Here is a 19,628-nt window from a genome sequence, read left to right on the forward strand (position 1 = left end):
ATCATACCGCACCCTCGAGAAAGCTTGGCGCCACGAACAGACAGAGAACCTGACAGCCCTCAAAAACGCCACACGCAAACACCACCAGCTGATCCGCGCCACCAAAAGAACATCGTTCAAAGAGCAGCTGGACAACAACACACACCACACACAACAGCAAGAAACTCCTCAGCATCGTAAAAGAGCTCTCCAACCCCAGCGCCAGCAACAACGACCTCACACCATCGCAGGACCTCTGAACTCCCTCGCCACGTTCTTCCACCGCAAGATCGCCAATATACACGACAGCTTCAGCACAGAGGCCCCGTCTCCAGCCACCATACCAACGCCCCCTACCACCACCCTCAACGATTGGACTCCCATCAGCACTGAAGACACCACCCACGTGATGAACACCATCCACTCCGGCTCACCCTCCGACCCATTCCCTCACCAGATTTTCAACAAAGCTGATACCATCATCGCACCCCAACTCCGGAACGTCATAAACAACTCCTTCACATCCGCCACCTTCCCAAAGAGCTGGAAGCACGCAGGAATCAGCACCCTATTGAAGAAACCAACAGCAGACCTCAAAGACCTCAAGAACTTCTGCCCCATCTCTCTCCTCCCCTTCCCTGCAAAAGTCATCGAGAAGACCGTCAATAAACAGCTGACGGCATTCCTCGAAGCCAACGGATCCCTCGACCCATCCCAGTCCGGGTTCCGAGCCAACCACAGCACCGATACAGCCCTCATCGCGGCCACCGACGACATCAGGACCCTGCTCGACAACGGGGAAACTGCTGCTCTCATCCTCCTAGACCTCTCAGCCGCCTTCGATACAGTCTGCCACCGCAACCTAATAACCCGCCTCCACAACACTGGAATTCAAGGAAAGGCCCTGGACTGGATCACCTCATTCCTCTCCGACAGAACCCAGCGAGTCCGCCTCCCCCCTTCCGCTCCAAGACCACCGAGATCATCTGCGGCATACCCCAAGGCTCCTCGCTCAGCCCTACCCTCTTCAATATCTACATGAGCCCCCTCTCCGCCATTGCACGCAAACACAACCTCAACATCATCTCCTACGCCGAAGAGAACCCAGCTGATACTCGCCCTCACCAAATACCCCGCCAACCCCAGAATCAGCTTCCAGGAAGGAATTAGAGACGTCGCGGAATGGATGAAGCTCAGCCGCCTGAAACTGAACTCAGACAAGACAGAGGTCCTCATCCTAGGACCATCCCCATCTGCCTGAGACGACTCCTGGTGGCCCACAGAGCTGGACACCGCACCGACACCCACGGACCACGCATGCAACCTGGGATTCATCCTAGACTCCTCCCTCACGATGACCAAGCAAGTCAACGCCATCTTATCCACATGCTTCAACCCCCTGCGCATGCTCCGAAAGATCTTCCGGTGGATCCCCACCGGAACCAGAAAGGTGGTCACCCAGGCCCTCGTCACCAGCCGACTGGACTACGGAACACTCTCTACGCTGGAACCATGGCTAAACTGCACAAAAGACTCCAGCGCATACAGAACGCATCCGCACGACTCATCCTCGAAATCCCTCGCAACAGCCACATCTCAGCCCACCTGAAAGACCTGCACTGGCTCCCAGTCAACAAGAGGATCACGTTCAGGCTCCTCACCCACGCACACAAAGCTCTCCACAACATGGGCCCCGAATACCTCAACAACCGCCTCACATTCCACACGCCAATCCGCCAGCTCCGCTCCGCCAGCCTCGCCTTCGTCCCACGGATTCGCAGAACCACCACCGGAGGAAGATCATTCTCCTACCTGGCTGACAAGACGTGGAACTCCCTCCCCGCCCACCTACGATTGACCCAGGACCACCTCGCCTTCAGAAAACACCTCAAGACCTGGCTATTCGAGCAGTAGCGGAAACCCCCCCCTCTCCTCCCCTCAGCGCCTTGAGACCCGCACGGGTGAGTAGCGCGCTCTATAAATGTACTGGTTGATTGATTGATTGATTGATTCTACCAGTGGGTTAATCACATTTATTTATTGTCTTTTGTGACTCACCAGGACATGGATTGTATTATTTGAGTGGGACGTTTGCTGCTCTCAACTAATAACCCAATTTCTTACACTTTACAGTACCATTTATTAAGTTTCTGTGCCCCTAAAGACAGTAGCGTAATTTTGCCAAAACATATACATACTCAGGCTATGTAAGAAGAAACTGATAATCGTTTCAAACACATTTTAATACTGTTCAAGAAATACGCTGCCACCAAAATCTGGGGGCTAGCTGGCATAGGATAATATCAAAGCGCTTAATGAGTTCAGTTTGTCCAACTGCTGGTGTGAGTAATTTAGACAGCAGATTCTATTACTACTGCATTTTTAAGTTGCCATGTTGATCTTGTAATTACATTACCAAACCTGTATGCCTAAGCGCAAACAACAAATAGATTGTCCATCAACGTCTGTAAAAACATGAAAAATGCAAATACCACATCTTGGCATAATGTAAGCCTAGCAGTGCCAGATCTAAGCATACAGAAACCTGCCACTTATGGGTATGGTACAATAAATTGTATGAAAAATGATTTGCACATGGCCAGGTCCAAACTGAGGTGGCATGGTGAACAAAAAAAACAAAAAAAAAAAGAGTGAATGGATTCATTCAAGCATTCCAATCATCACTTTGTGGACCATTTCAAGCATGGATCCACACTAAAACTAACACACAGTAGGGGACGAGACTAACAAACAGTAGGGGACGTTGGCTGAGGATGATGCCTCTTGGAGGGGAGAATCTAGCGATGACAGAGTGCGTGCAAGAGAGACGCTCAAGTAAAGGTCTCTGGCAGGGATATGAGAGGCATCGGGCAGGGTATCCATGGTATGACGTCAGTGCAGGGCACCGCCGGCGCTGTGATGGGGAGCTCTTACCTGAATCAAAAACGTGCGCTCTTCCAGGCTGAAGCCTCGCTCCTCCGGGACACGCTCCACCCGCACATCCACCGGTTCCTCACTGGGGTTGTCGATGGCCAGCAGCGCGGTGCGCGAAGTGCCCAGACGCACGCAGTCAAAGCACACGAAAGGCGGCCGTGCGAAGAGCCCGAGCTCCAGCACGGGGCACTGCTCATCCTGCCCGCTCTGCCCCTCAGCTGAGCACTGCTCTATGTCCAGATGCACAGGACGGGAAGCCCGGTTTTCCATGGCCGTTGTGTGCCTCCAACCGGTGGGAGTTTGTCTCGGTTACAAGCTTTTCCACTTCCCTGGGTCAGTATCTACCTGTTGCTGCCTCATTTCAGTCGTCCAGGGTTGTTGTCCCGTCAAACGGCTAACCCCGCCCACTTGGTCTTTCAAACCTCACTTCTCTAGCCAATCCCTAGTCGGTAATGACAATCACTCTAGCCTAATAGGCGTTGACTGCTGAAATCATCCAATCAGATTAGGGAACTCTCCACTGCGAGCAGAAAAAGATCCAATGAGGCCCGCCGCGTTTTATTTAAACCGTAGCGAGTGGCTGCGTTGACTTATAATGAACACATTGAAGAGTAGCTGTTCGCGTTGACGTGCGAGCTTCTCCTAGTTTCTTAAATTCTGCACTGCACTTTAAGAACTGCTTCCGTTCTGCAGGGAACCCGCACCGCCGGCCTATGTAGGCAGATTCAGTCTAATGTGAACAGACCGTTCAGTGTATCATAGGGCTGGCATGAGCAAGAATTTAGTCGCTTTCTTTGACAGAAAAGTCAGAGACATCCATATTTCAGGACACACCAGTGAACCTCCTAAAACAGACTTTACAGTGCAAGGCACTTAATTCGTGGTCCTCGTTCTCAATTTAACGAACGAGACCTACAGCGCACAATCTCCAAATTGAAACCCTCGAACCACATTCAGGATGCCATTCCAGGGTCTATCTGCATATCTCTTGCCACACACCTACTTCCCCTATGGACCAACATGGGCAGTACAGAAACTGCAATCCTACAAATAGTTAACTATTCCCTTAGAATCCTCGATTCAGGGTACTCCTGCCTCTTGGCCCTCCTAGACTTGTCGGCTGCAATCAACACTGTCAACCATCTGGACCTTCTTCGAACTCTTGAACAATGTATGGGCTGTGGAGGCACAGTTCTCAATTGGTTCTCCTCTTACCTAACCAACCGCTCCCAATTGTGAAAATGGGCAACGCGTTCTCAAGACCAGTCAATGTACTTTAAGGGGTCCCACAATGCTCAATCCTCTCCCCAAACCTTGTTAACCTGTACCTAGAACCACTATGTGTGATTCTCAGAAACACTGGGATTTCATTACAAGACCATAGGCTACCATTATGCAATACTCTTTTATTGTCACTTCAATCAGCAGCACCTTTAAAGAACTTCATCAAACAAGAACAATCCAGAATTAGAACTCCATTCTTCAACTGTAAAAGATCACTTTCCCTCTTTTAAATGCTTCTTCTGATCAGATAAGTACCTTTCATTTAACTATACAGTACTTTAAGAGAGAGCTGTGATGTTTTAGTGAGAGTCTGTGAGAAGAGTTAATGTAAGAAGGGCTTCTAATTTATTGGACCTTGCGTGTGAAAGCATGAATGGTAATGTATTTAGATGAGGAAGTTTGTTTTAAAAATACGTTTTGTTAAGTAGAATACTTGCAGGTTTATTTATAGTAGCGTTTAGGTTTTGCACGACTTCCGAATTATTTCAATTCGGAAGTCCGCTAACTAGGCTAATTTTTTTAAGGCCGAGGCTAAGAGAAGAGAGGCTTTGTTCAAATATTAAAGGTAAATGTCCACAGAAGGAAATAGTAGTGAGCAGAAAATGGTGGTAGGAAGTGTGAGTGAAGAGAGTTTAAAGAGACAAATACAAAGTGAAGTAAAGGCCTCTATGAGAGTGGTTGTGGTATTGGTTATGGACAGGAAATGGAATGATTGTGCCTCAGGTGACGAATTTTGGCCATTGTCAGAGGAAGAGGAGAGTAGGAAAGATAATAAGAAACTTAGGAAAAGTAGGCATATGAATAAGAAGAGTAAAGATGGATTAAACTCCATGAGAAAGGTGGGTGTCCAAAGCGACATGCAGTGCAAGGGTGTCCTTAGTGACACACAGGAACTATCAGATGAAGGAAAATGATGGCGGACGCCGTCTTTACTCTCTGTATATCTGCCCCGAGGGTGTTGAAGAGCGATTCTAGGCAACACAATGTTTTGGTGATGAGTTCGCCTCTGGCGTCGGGCTGTGGCTGAGGGGATGCCATCAGTGAAGACGCGGCGGGCAGGTCAGGGTTGGACTGCGCTCCCGCAAAAATATCTTTCAGGGACTTCTGTTTCCTTGTTCTAGTTGAGGTCATAGTCAGGAGGACCCCAGTGAGGAGCTGGAATGGGGCCACTGCCGTCACACAATTTCAATCCCTGCCCCTGCGTGGGTAATTGTCGTGCCTGTACTAGCGGTAGGAACGTGGTTGGCGTCTTGCACGGAACAAATGGTTGGCAAGACGTCAGTAACATGCAAAGCTCATGAGCGGAGATTGGCGCATGCGTACGGCGAGTTTAAAAGCCTTCCTCGCTGTTGGTGAAGCGCTTCGCGTTCCTTCCGGGGTTTGAAGTCTAATCGCTTCCGGGTCACGGTGGTGGCGTTGCGGTTCCTCGTCAGTTGGGCGCCGTTCCAGACCTCCCGACCTGTTCAATTGGGGGTCTAAAACACAATTTAAGTCCCCACCCCATAACTGGGAGGCAACCCCATGCTGTTGCATCTTCTCTATAATCCTTTCGAAAAATTTGGGCCGTATACGTTAACAATAATCAGATCTATCCCTTTCCCATTACATCTCGAAATGACATATCTTCCATCCCCATCAGTTTCTAATAGCAAAAGGCGCAAACCTGACTTCGTGTTCAACCAAGGGATGACGCCCAAGGCTTGAGACATGAACCCTGCCGCATGTACGTTACCAATTAGCCCCTTACGGTTAAGCATATTACTGTTGAGTGGGAGGTGGGACTATTGCAACAACGCAATATCAATATTGTGTCTAGTGAGATACGCCAGAACTTTTCTAAACATTCTATCATCATTCAGGCCTCAGACATTCCAAGTCAGTAAATTAAGCGTATTAGGTTGCTTCTGTGTCATGAATTCAGGTGCAAAACCCTTCTATCTCCACCTGTTGATATTTGTGTGACTCCTGGCGTTGCTATGTACCATGCCCCTCTAACCTTGGTCTGTGCCATTTTCACTGCACCGTAGTTAAGACTAACCACTTGTCTCTGAATCCCTCCTCCCCCCCCCCACGCCATGCATACCCCAATTTCGCATTGGCAGAATCCCATTAACAAACCCACTACTGCTACTGTTTGTTCATATAAAACTATTCCAACCAACAAACAAAAAAGGAAACGAAAATATTCCAGTTTGTGGTTCACACACTGGGGCAGATGTTGCCTGAGCCTTGCACACTTACATACATACCAAGTGTGTCAACTTGGCCAATCGCCATCAAGCAAGTATCGTGCTACAGATGAACTTTGTCGTGCTTAGCATGTTAGTACCAGAGGATGCCCTACCCAAGGCCATCTCAACCAAACATGACTCTATGTAGGTCTATACCGAACTGCACTTGGGTTAGTACTCTTTTAGCCGCTAAATGTGCTTTTTCTTAGAACTCTGCACTAACTTCTTCAGAAACCACCCTCTCCTCGGCCCACATTTAGATTTTACGAATGCTTGCCTCCACCCCGCAGTGACTTATCTGACAAACATAACAGTTCAGCGTTCAGTCTTGCTCGTCGAGGTCGCCTCCCGTAGCTTGCTCATGAATAGGCGAAGTCTTCTGGAAAGTTCTATCCTTTGCCCACTCCTTCAGGGCTTTTTGCAAAGTTTTCGGGTCCGTAAAGATTCGAGTGTGCGCCTGTCTGTTCACTCTTAGTCTCGCCGGATATAGCATAGCGTAGTCCAAATGATGTTCTCGAAGTTGTTTCTTTAACGGTGCAAATTGTGAAATCTGGATACAGCGAGATTTCGGACCCTTCATAGTGGAGAATTGCTTCTCTCGCGCTGCTTTCCACGCCGCATCCATGTCCCTGTAATTCAGAAATTTTGCAATGATCCGCCTTGGCGACGCTCCAGCAAGAGGTCTGGGACCAAACGAGCGATGTGCACGCTCAACTATAAACATTGGTAAAAACGTGACTCGAACAAACAGGGTTTCCAGTAATTTTTCCATATTGCCCACATTGGTGGTCTCCAGAAGGCCTGTGATTCGTATATTACTTCTCCAGGAGCGAGCTTCGAGGTCTTCCGCCTTGTCCTGTATGGTGAGCAACAGTTTCCCCATCTTCTTCTCTTCTGAGTACCTTTCTGTTTGGGCTTCTTCCACCTCCGTGACCCTTCGTTCCGTCATGTCCTGCCACTACTCTATTTATCCATTCGTTCTGTCAAACGGTCCATGCATATTGCCAGCTAGTCTATCTTGCTGTCTATATTGGACAGACTTTTTTATAAGCTCTTTTGCATGAAGACCAAGAGAGCACGAATAGCTCCCTCCACTGCGACCTGGTCATCTCCTTGCGCGTTCAGACCTTCCTCAGAATCCTGTTCATGGCTCCGGGACTTCTGCTGTTCGAAGTGGATCTTAGGTTGCGACTTATCCACCTTTCCCATGGTAACACAAGGGTGTGTTCGCTGTCTCTCCAGTGTCGTCTCTTCCAGGGGCAATGCGCCACATCCCAATGCGCATCTATGACCGACTGCCAGCTGCCAATAGGGTGTCGCTGCACGTAGTATATAATACAATAAGTATTAGGTGACCAACATCTCCGCAGGGGGACCCAACTCACTCTGAGGGACCACACCCCGGCAGTAAGATCAGCGGTATATCCAGCTGTCCTGGGCACCCCAGTTGAATCAGTGTTATGTGTAGCCAACCACTACCGCCAAGGGATTCTAAGTCAGCGATTAGTGCAGCAAGCTGTTGAGCAATGTCCTTGTCCCACCGGTCTGCTACCAGATATCACTGTGCGGCGAGTCCCTGTATCCTCCTCGTCGTCTCCTCACCCCAGCGATCTATCGTTAGCGCCTGCTGAGAGGGGGTGGTATCAGCGATGGACTAGGTATGCGACCACTCTGCGTCCGATCGTTTGTGTGGGCCTTAGCGAGAGTGCCACTCTGTCCTGCGGTGAAAGAAAGGAAGTTGGCTATCTCCGTCCCAGAGCAGTAACTGGCTCCAGAGGTTGTACCTATTCCCCTCCTGGCTGTGTCCCTTTGGTGTTCTGTGCACGGGGGACATGGGAGCGTCTGTAACTCGGTCCAGCACTCACGGGCAGTCGCGTGATGGCTGAAGAGGGGCACCAGTTGGAGCAGGAGCTCCTGCCCCGACAGCTATACGCTCTTTGAGCCCTCCTCACTGCAGGGCGCCCCGTCTAACTCACCTCCGTACCCCAGCTCAGATCCTTCCACAAGTGGCGGCAGCATTGAGGGAAAAAAATGGCCGCGGCCGGCTCCTTCACTCTGCAGCTGCCCGGAACACAGTCTCTGCCGCACGACAGGGGCGGTGGGAGGTACAGGGAGCCGAGGGGAGGAGCTCTTCGCAGACCGGGTGCAATATCACTCAGCAGCCTTCCGATTTCTCAGCCGTGCCTGATTCTACGGTCCCGTCTCAAACGCCTGCACTGTTAGTCGCTATACACTGAGCCGGCCTTTCTTCAGTAGGGGCCACCGCTCCGGACCAGGTAATCAGCTTTGCGGTCACGGTCATTGCAAGCTGCGCCGTCTCACACTGCCTCACGAGGCACTTCACGACAGTCGCCAGGCGCAATAAGTCCCCTCCGAAATCTTGTAGGCACTCACCTTATGCAAGAGCCCATGCAGTCTCAGCCAGTGAGGCGTCTCCGACGCGGCCGCAGGCTCCACCAGCTGGGGTCGGGCGTCAACTTCATACGGCTGTTACATTGTCCTCGGACTGCCGATCTGGGCACAAATCAGCTCATTGAAACCACTGTAATCTCCGATTAGTTAGCACATATGAGCAAATATTTATAAATGGTTTCGATGGCTCGGCAGAGCCCGGGATCTAGGCGGCCATCTTTGTTCCAGGCAAGCTCCGCCACCCGTAAACAGTTTTGTTAACTATCTTTTAGCACATCTCTGCTTGTAAGAGTCTTAGTCCACATGGCATCCATATTGTGATTTTACATTGAATCATCACGAAAGGACATTTTCATTATTGAAGATTATGTTGCAAAACTGGTGGCTGCTGCAGAGTTCAATATTTGGTTTCTTTGTTGCAGAGTGAAAGTATCCAATGTCTGAAAACAACAAGCGCAAAGAACCTCTATTAATGTGTTTTTGCTGCTGAAAAAGTTCACAGGTTATGGAAGTACAATGCTTGAACGCTTTGAAAAGTGTACTGCTAACATGCGTCGGTTTGACTCTCACTGAGACCGCCACAAAAGATTAATCAATTTAAGCTGAACACCTCTCAGCAAAGGGAAGCGGTTGTGTTCTTCAAACGTAAAGTGGTTGCGGCGGGATCCTTCACATTAATTACAAATGTAGACAACTCTTTTTCAAAGGCCATCATTTTCTAAGTAGCGATTTTGTAACTAAGACGGCAAACTTACTATGAAAATTTCAACACCAGACTCCTTTGTTGTGCTTCCAGTGATTCTCAATAACGGCAATCTCATCCTCTCTGGGAAATGAAGACAGGCCTGAATAGTCAATGGTGGAGTTATAGACCGCATGCCTTCTGGTAGATAAAGTGCATCAAACAACCGTATTGTAAAAAGCATTTTCTGGAGAAGTATATACTGTAAATTGTTAAGTTTGAACATCTCGTTCAGAGCTCTGCTGTGTTAAACTTCAGAATTAAGTATGCATCCCTCTTTATTAAATTCATTTCGGTATCATCTCCTCTGTGATCTGGCTGGATAACACTCAGCACAGTCCATTGAAAGTCTTTTTCAGAGTGTTCCATCTCATTGAAGTGATTTACCATTGGTGCAGAGGTGGTATTTGTTTTAATTCCTGATTTATGTTAGACAATGCAATGTTTTATTTCTTGATTGTTTTTGCCAATGTAGATCTTTTGCAAGGGCAAATCACTGCATATACCACATTTTTAGTCCTACAGTTGGAAAATTCATTGTGTATCTATTGGATCTAGCCATCTGTAAAGGTTCTTCCTTTAATTTTTCTTACAACATACAATGTAGTGACCACATTTATGGTGACCCTGCACCGGCTTTAAGTCCCATCTATACAAGAGATCGCTTTTTTTCTTTTGTTGATTTAAATTTTCTCTCACAATTTAAGACCCAAAACTTTCATTTTTCTTCATTGCAAACAAAGGGAGGTCAAATCCACCTTTGGAATTCTTAATCAGGTGCCAATTGTTGCGTATTATTTTCTTGAAGTTGTTGGTATAAGGGCAGTATGTCGACACACAGACTAGTTTGTTACATGGTTCCTTCGTTTTTTGATACGTAAACTCTCCCATGGGGTAAACCAGGCCCGTTTCATAGAATGTTTCAGAAGCTTATGCGGGTAGCCCCATTCTGTCAGTTTGCCTTATAGGATTTTTGCATGCAGGAAATAATCATCTTTTTTAGTACAATTCCTCCATATGTGCAGAAATTGCCAGAGGTTGTCCCACAGACTTCTTGGATGGAAACTTCTGTAACGCTAAGCTTTGTTTTTATCTTTAGGTTTTCTATATAAAATCGTATGAAGTGGGTCATTGGACACTCTCACTTAGACATCTAAAAATGTCAGGGACAATTTGCTTTTTGTCATACTAAATTGTATGTCAGGACTTGTTGTTGTCAGACATTGGATACTTTCACTCTGCAACAAAGAAACCAAATATTGAACTCTGCAGTGGCCACTAGTTTTGCAACATTACCTTCACTAATGAATGTATCTTTTCGTGATGATTCAAGGTAAAATCAAAATATGGATGCCTTGTCGACTAAGACTGTTACAAGTAGAGAGGTGCTAAAAGATAGTTAGCACTCTTGTTCACATTTGTTTTCAGATAAAATTTCACCCTGCCCAGGTCCTGATGAAAACTCTCAACACCCAGTGGTTCGAAACGCGCTGGCAATATAACAAATTGGGAATTTCATACAAATTGCATCAATATGTACAGAGATTTAGACTCTTTCTAATCAATTTTTTGGTACCTTATTAGATGGTGTTGGAACCCCTTTGTTTTTTTTCCACGAGGGCCTAAGCAAATATATCCCTCTGGACATCAACTATAGGACTGGCTGAGCAACGTAACGTTAATGCATTGTATTAACGCACTTTTGTATTTCAAGTTATGCACATTAAGTTATGTTATGTATTTATGTTTATGAATAATGCATAAGATGAGAGGTGCTATTCTTTTCTGTGCATTACAAATTCTGCAAGTTTTTCTAGCAATGTAAATGAATACAAAGGCCATGCCAATTGATTAACGTGACCTTCTTCCAAGTAAAGTAAATTCAAATCATGCAGTCACCTTGTTTAAAGTGTTAATAGAGGCCCAAGGTGGTTTTTGTCAAGGGGCCAAACCCCAATGTTTAAAATTTAGAGTCGGTACCATACTCCAGAGGGTTTTTGCCATAGAAAAGTGGGCATTTATAACCTAGCAATTAATCTGTCGCAGAAGGCCAGTCATTCACTAGCCTTCAAATACGATGTCAGTAAAGGATACCATCTCTTATTCTGAGGATTACGTTCAAAATTTGATACCTGCACCCTTTACTGTTTCATCCATTTCACTTTGTTCATCAGCGAAAAAACAGAATGAAACAAATAGTCTTACAAGACTCAGGAAGAAACATATACGTACCGAACTACATGGTCATATCCTGTTGGAACATTTGAAAGCAGGTAAGATTACTTGGGGTCTTCAAGTAAAGAATACACCAGTGATATTTACAGACTATCCGGGGGGTACCCACAGAGAGTAACATTTTTCTTCTGTTGAATACTTCTAACAGCAAATTCCTCACTTTAAGAATGGATACCACAGCAGTACTAACCAAAGGCGTAGGGTCTGCAGAGTGGACTATAACCAGAAACTCCTTCCGGACCGAGCAGCTAAATTGCCCCTTTTGTCTGGCCTGACTGTCAAGGCAAAAATGTTTCATAAATCTTGAACCCCTATGCTGCATCCTGGCAGATCTCCAGAACTCAAAACAAATGTGGGTGCGACCCGCACACGTATTTTCTCAAAGTTCATCAAGTGTAATAGTTTAGGGCGCTGTCCTGGTAAGTGCTATGTCCTGAAGCACTATGGGAAATGTAGTATTAGGTGTGCTGATATAGTGTATCAGTACCAAGACGCAGCCACCATTGGGATGATAAAAATCATCGTAATTCAGAAAGTAGTCAATCTTACTCCATTTTCATCTTCGTTCAAAATTATTTTTACTATCCATTTAGTTCAAGTAGATAAAACGCGGTAACTCCGATGTCCAAATGCGTGTATAATGCCAAAGCCTTTGATACAGCATGTCGGATTCCCATGTTTCATAATGCTGTGTTTAACCCAATGCATTTCGGACCTTCGGCCTTCGTCAGGGGTATCTCTGAGATAAAGAATAAACATTGTATCAAGAATTGATTTCAAGTAAACATATTCAATTAATGAACTTAACTGTGTAAACATGAAATGCCCTCTCTGAATAAACTGATTCCTCATTACGTTTAAAACTCCAAACTTAGCTACGAATTTGAACTCAACCCCTTAAAACCATTTTGGAATGAAAAAATCATCATTCGTTGTTAAACCCTTGTTAGACACAACACATGTGCTACATAGTATCCTGTTCCTACCTTCCACATTCAACCTTTAATATAATTCGTGTTGCGCTCCTGTTAGACGAGTTCTTTCCCAATGTCACACACCCTGTTGTCACGTGTTAGTCTACTGTACGTATTTCTAAACATAAACAAAATAATTATATGTGCAATATAAACCAGTTTTAAAAAAAATACATAATTTAAACCAAGATTTCCAAAAAACAGTTCAAGATGCCGCTCATTCAATTTGGATTAGTTAATGTCCTTTTAAATTGTATTCAAATGCATTTTAGTCCTCTGTGCTGGGTCGGTTTTGGACATCGAGAATACAAAACAACCCACATTTGTCTGCCATTCACCACTCTCGCAGGTCATAGGGTAGTTTCTATCTCTATTCTCTCATGTACTCAATGGTACTTCCACATCTACATCACTCCATTCAGAAACTATATGGAATGGTGTATTTTTTTTTTGTTCAAATCTTTTTATTAAATAATAACAAAATTGAGAGCGGCAATAAAGCATCGTTATTCATACAAACATATTGGAGTGATGCCGAAATCAGTCATAGGTCAATACATATAAAATGATATAGGAAATAACGAAAGAAAGAAGGTGTACAAAACAAGACAATAATCACTATTCCGAATCTAAAAAAGAGGTGATAACAAATAATCAATCAGCATCGCATTAATACTGTTACATACAGTTCCGTAGAAGCCTTCCATCCATAGTCAGACATGTAATATCATGCAATACCTCGTCATCCCTGCATAGTACATCTCTAGATATTGTGCCCATTCTATGCGGAAGTTACCCCAAGTAATAACTAAGCGTTAATGGTGTATTATAACTTACTTAAGGCGGGGCGTGGCCTGACAACATGGCCGGCTAGACGCGTTTCTGCGCTGCTCCTGCCCCAATGGTTTAAAATCCTGCATAATCCTGTGTAATGGTGTCTCTCGTAACCTGGCCCAATGTTGTGACGGGAAAATGGCCCGCAACTGGAGGACGTCGCACGACCCACTGCAGACCCGTCAGAATCCTGCCTCCCGTAATGGCAGCCTCCACTCTGCTGTAAAAGGCGAGGATCGGGAGCGCAGTAGAGGAGTCCCGGAACCTGGGTGAGTTCCTGTCACTGGAGCTAGACCAAAGAGAGGCCCCGGTGGGGGGTGTAGGCGGATAGTAACTGCTGCGCGCAGCTGACCGGCCGACGGGACTCCGGCGGCCAGGGCGGGGTTGACCCATGCAAGGCCAGTGCAGCCTACATGCACCGCGGCTGCAAGTGCTTGGAAGTGACGCGGGGGCCATTTAAGGGCCCGCAGGACGATTCGTGACCCATGTGGCCTGTGTTGCTGAAGTGAGAAGCCCCCATCTGTGCAATATTGAACCCTGAGGCCTACGTGGGACTGGTGTGGTGCGGCCTCCCTACACCTCAACTGTAGGGACCTAGCAGTGGCGTGGGGGCTGCCTCTGGGCTTGCAGAACGGATCACAATATCTGGGGCCTGAGATCGGAACACGTATAATCTAGTGATCAGGACTGAGGCCTGTGTGAGACCAGTGAGGTGCTACCTGCCTGCATTACAGCTGGAAGCAGCCTGATGGGACGCAGGGGCCTCCTGAGGGCCCGAGGGGAGGAATGCACAGATTGTGGCCTGGGGCTAATGTCCAGTAGTGGAGGTGGGGTGCCCCCCCATACAGCAACGAATCCTCCCGGCCCAGCGGGGACATACGGCAGGTCAGTGGCCCTGGGGTGTTCGCTTCGCGATTTGGCGAAGGACCAGCAGACCGTGTGAGAGGGGACGAAATCAAACGGCGGAGTTTACTGAGAGGGTCGGTGGTAGTGAATAATGGCCCCTGTCGGCGGAACGGGTGGCCTGTGAGATATCGACACCGCTGCGGCCCCCAGGGTGACACCGACCGCCTGAAGAATCCCCCGCTGAACTGCTTGTGTCATTATCATTTCCCTGTCGGGTAGGACACCGGGAAGCACCCTAGGACAGCAGCGCTGGATATGGGGAAAGACCGGCCCATACGAGGAGCTCAAACAAATAAAATAATGCAATACACGGTTCCAGGCTCAACTTCGGCGGACCGCCTCAGAACAGACCTGGAGCAGGGGACCCACCAGGGCTCAGCAGCCCGGGACAAGGCCGACATTTTGGATGGGTGGCGTTAGAAACCAAAATGAACAGGATGGCTATGGGCATAAACCATTTGTCTTAAAACAAGGAGAGGGGCTATTTTAGCCAAAGGGAATGGAGCACCCAAATACTATGTTGTAAAAGTAAAGGTTTCTACACATTGCGCTACTAAAGGTAAACCTTTTCTTTTACAACATAAACCATTTGTGCCTGGATCTCAGGAAGGTGGGAGACGGGGTTACCACCACGGAGGGGGACCTGAGCGCTCTGCAAACTGAGGTCCGTCAGCTGAGGGAGACGGTGACAGTTCTCTGGGATCACACGGCCCAGCTGGAGGACTGGGCAGAAGACGCGGAAACGCAGTCAAGAAGGGACGATCTTGGTTTTTGGTGATTTCCAGAAAAGGCGTAAGGGCCGGCGGCAGACCTATTTCTCGAAGACTGGATTGGCACAACATCCCTGAACCTCCGACTCGCCAAAATGTTTGCAGTGGAGAGGGATCACAGATCTCTTGGGCCACCACCGAAACCAGGATCCCCGCCTAGAGCCATGATAGCCCGCCGGTTCAATTTCAGAGACCGGGACGTGATCCTGCAACACATTCGCACCACAGGCCGGCCCAGATTTGAAAATCATGACATCCATATATACCCAAACTATACAAAAAAGTGCAAGAACTACGGAATGCCTTCCTGGGTGTCAAACGCAGGATGCGAAGCTACAACATTAAATACAGTTTAATGTTCCTGACCAGGCTCTGGGTACAATACGGCGACAAGACACACTTCTTTGGTAACATGTCGGAGGTGGCTGATTGGATGGACTCACTGCGCTCGGCCGGCCAGGAATAAAACCAGGGCTGACGGGAGCAGAGACCTCGGAGCGGTCAGCGACGGACCCAGCAACGTCAAGATGAGGAGGAGCAACCAAGGGGATGTGATTTGGCAGATGGAGGACTTATCACGGTGGGACCAGATGGCACTCTTCTTACAGAACTGGAGGCGATCCCAACACAAAACCAGTTCTCTCCATTATTTTTGCTACAGGAAACGCAGTTGGAGTTGGGAGGTGCCCCCAGCCCGGTTGTTGAGAGTTCTGGAGACAAGTGAGATCAAGGGGTTTGGTGTCATGGACACTGTGAGTATCTGTTTTGACCCGTGGGGCACTTGACTTTCGCGAGAGACTTGTATGAGAGGGCATTGGCCCAAAGACATGGGGGGGGGCTTGAAACATGATTTTTTAGGAGGGTACACTATTACGCCCATCTATAGTTTCAACTTGCGGGCTGTAGAGTGCTGAGGCGGCCTGGCTAGACCACTGGTCGGGCGGGGCTGAACGGTGCCAGTCAGTCGGCTGACTGTCAGAGTTGCGGGGGAGGGGTATTTCCTGACTTGGAAGAGTACGTTCATTTTTATTCATTATTTCAAGTTGAGGGGGGTGATTTAAGGGGTGGGTGGAGCTCTGGAGCGGGGTTCTGAGTCCTCTGACCAGGACCGGGTTATGAGAATGAAGTACTACCGCCTGTGGGTGGGCGGAGTTGGGGTTTCACAATATGGTTTTGTTTGGGTTGCTGCCGGGTCTAGTCTTAGTTGCATCACTGGAAGCTGAAAACGTCTGCGTCTTGAGGAGTCACACTGCAATATTATGGGGGGTCCCTCGCATGACAGTCAGGTGCCGCAGCACCAACAACTGCTAACAAATGTCAGGTGACACACAAAGGTATAAACTGATAACATGGAATGTTCGGGGGCTCAATAACATGGTCAAGCGTATCCGGGTGGCAACTTACCTTAGACGGTATGGGGTAAGCATTGCCCTGATCCAGAAGACACACCTATGGGGAAACTGTCTTAAATATGTCCAACGCAGATGGCGGGGTCAGTTTTTCACCACAGCCTATTTGGGATTTGCCTGGGGAGCGCTGATCTGGGTGGCACTGGGAGTTCCCTTTAAGGTTACGTACAATAAACAGGATCCTGAGGGGAGGTTTGTGATGGTGGAGTATATGCCTGGTAAATATTTATGCCTGAACAGTGATGATGATAGGTTTTTGGGTCGAGTCCTGGGGCAGCTGGACCTGGACCCAGACACGGAATTGATTATTGCAGGAGACTTTAATTGTGCCCTTGATGGGGAGTTAGACAGATAACCCCCAAAGCTAGATGCCAAGCCTAGAGTCAGAAAAGCAATGGGCCAGATGCTTCAGAATTATGGCCTATTGGATGTATGGAGACACTGCAACCCCGGTCGTCGGGTGTACTCCTGCCACATACCTGCTGCCAATACCCACAGTAGGCTGGACTATTTTTTTATCCAAAAGATGGCGGTGCATCAGATTGCGGAGACTCAATACCTGGCCCGCTATTTGTCCGATCACTCCCCACTCTTAATCACATACTCGTTAAGCAAACCGAGGTCTAAGGTACCACTATGGAGGCTTAACACTGAGGCGTTTGGCGACCCGATCTATAAAGACACAATCTCGAACGGGCTCAAGGCTTATTTGGAGGTAAACTGGGGCTAAGCCAGCACTAGGGCGACCGAATGGGACGCAATGAAGGTGGTGATATGAGGGATATATTTGTCTACGGAGGTGGGGGTTAAAAAAGTGTTATAGCGCGAGCTCGGGCTGTATGAGGAGCGCTTGGCGGCACTGGAGAATGACCTTCCCACAAACAAGGAGAGGCTGATGGTATGGGCTGATGTGTGCCAGAAGTTAGGGGACACATGGGACTCGCTCACCAAATTTAATAGAAACGCAAGCAGGCGACGCTGGTATACAGAGGAGGATAAGGCAGGACGACTACTAGCACAACTGATTCAGTCGGAAACTCAACCTCACCCGATTCTGGCATTTGAGAATGATCTAGGCCAGGCGGTATATACCCAGCATGAGATTAATAACTTATTTCGGACCAATTTATGTAAAATATATTCTGAGCCCCAGCCCCCCATGGCCCCTGAGGTCGTGGAGGCCTATCTTGCTGAGGTGCAACTGCCTTGCATACACACAGAAAATCAGGAGGCCTTGGGTGGCCCCCTTGGGGGGGGAGGAAATACAGGCAGCGATCGCCCACCTGAAGACTGCGAAGTCCCCTGTGATGGACGGCATAGCCGCAAAACTTTATAAGGAATATGGGGAGGTCCTAATCCCGATACTCCTAGAAATTACAGCGGAGGCCCATGAACGAGGACTGCTCCCAGACTCCATGCGGGAAGCACTGATAGTGATGATCCCCAAGCCAGGAAAAGATCCCCTCCTTCCCAGCTCTTATAGGCCCATTTCAATTCTGAACGTAGATGTTAAAATTATCAGCCAGGTGTCGGCATGTAGGCTCCTCCCCTATCTTCGGCGGCTGGTCCATGATGACCAGTCCGGGTTTATACCGGGCAGGAATACGTTGCGGAATATTCGCCACCTCACCCACATCATGCAATAATTGGAGGGACGAGCCCAACAGAGCACCTTAGTGTTCCTCAATATCGAACAAGCGTTCGACTCGATCAGATGGGACTATCTATGGCAGGCACTTTTAAAAATGGGACTGGGGAAGGGTTTGTAAATTGGATAAAAGTGCTTTATGCTTGACCGGTGGCAAGGGTTTGCACGGGACGATACATTTCGGACATAATACCCATAACGAGGGGGACACGGCAGGGAAGCCCGCTCTCCCACTTGCTATTTACCCTGGCAATGGAGCCATTGGCTTGTCATCTCCGCGGGGTACTCAAGGGGCAGCGCATACGGGTGGGGAGTATGGAGCATGTTGTATCAATGTACGCCGATGACGCGTTGATATACTTGAATCGGCCGACGCAGTCATTGCCGACTCTGATAGCTGCACTGTCACAGTTTACGGCTGTCTCTGGGCTTTCCATGAAAAAAAACTAAATCACAGCTTTAAGTGGTTGGATCGGGGAGTAACTGGGAGGGGGCCAAACACCCGGAGATGGGACTTCCATGGGTAGAGGACATGTTCCGCTATCTGGGGATATGGATCGGAAGAAATGCGACCACTTTTTACCAGCATAACATGGGGAGGATAATTCGGGGTCTGCATGGTAGCATTGCCTTCTGGAACACACTTAAACTCTCCCTAATGGGGAAGATTGCCTTATTAAAGATGGTGGTCCTGCCTCGATGTCTGTACACAATGCAAGGTTCCTTCTTTGAACTTCCGCACCGGGTATTCAAGGACCGGGATGCACTGCTGGTCCTATTATTGTGGAATGGGAAGCGATGTAGGGTAACTTTAGAGGTTATTAAACGTAGATGGGGCAAAGGGGGTTTAGAGATCCCGGATTTAGAACTTTACTATTTTGCGTCATAATTGTAACATGCTATCGCCTGGTTAGACACGGATTCCTCTTGGGAGAGGTCCCTACTGGCAGGTACATATGGGTATCGACAGCTAGGAGCGCTTCTGTGGCAGGGCAGGGGGGCAATGAGAACTCGGTCCCCCATTGGTGCGGCTTGTGGCTGCAATATGGAACCGGGTGGTACAGCGACTTATCCGAGAATGGCCGTTTTCCCCAGAGTTGGACTTCTGGCTAAAGCCACCCTTTGCTCAAATAGACCAGGTCACGTCAACAGATAAATGGAAGGAGGGGGGGCTGCCTGATGCTGTCTGACCTCTACCCGGACGATAAATTCATCACTTATCAGGAGGCAATGGCCACCTTTGAGCTGGGATCAGGGCAATTTCTGCAAT

The 19,628-nt window shown here is 48.0% G+C and overlaps 1 protein-coding gene across 1 annotated transcript in view; it reads right to left on the reverse strand.

The window, feature by feature from the left end:
• The window catches only part of ASPM (assembly factor for spindle microtubules), a 388,799-nt gene extending 385,461 nt beyond the window's left edge, over nt 1–3,338 (reverse strand). The window contains exon 1 of the mRNA XM_086954783.1: nt 2,914–3,338. Coding sequence (XP_086810909.1) covers nt 2,914–3,183 — 270 coding nt within the window. The 5' untranslated portion in view covers nt 3,184–3,338. The remainder of the gene's footprint in view (nt 1–2,913) is intronic.
• Nucleotides 3,339–19,628: the final 16,290 nt, after the last annotated feature.

The sequence above is a fragment of the Lissotriton vulgaris genome, chromosome 1_1 (assembly GCF_964263255.1).
Source record: "Lissotriton vulgaris chromosome 1_1, aLisVul1.2, whole genome shotgun sequence".
NCBI classification, from domain to species: Eukaryota; Metazoa; Chordata; class Amphibia; order Caudata; family Salamandridae; genus Lissotriton; species Lissotriton vulgaris.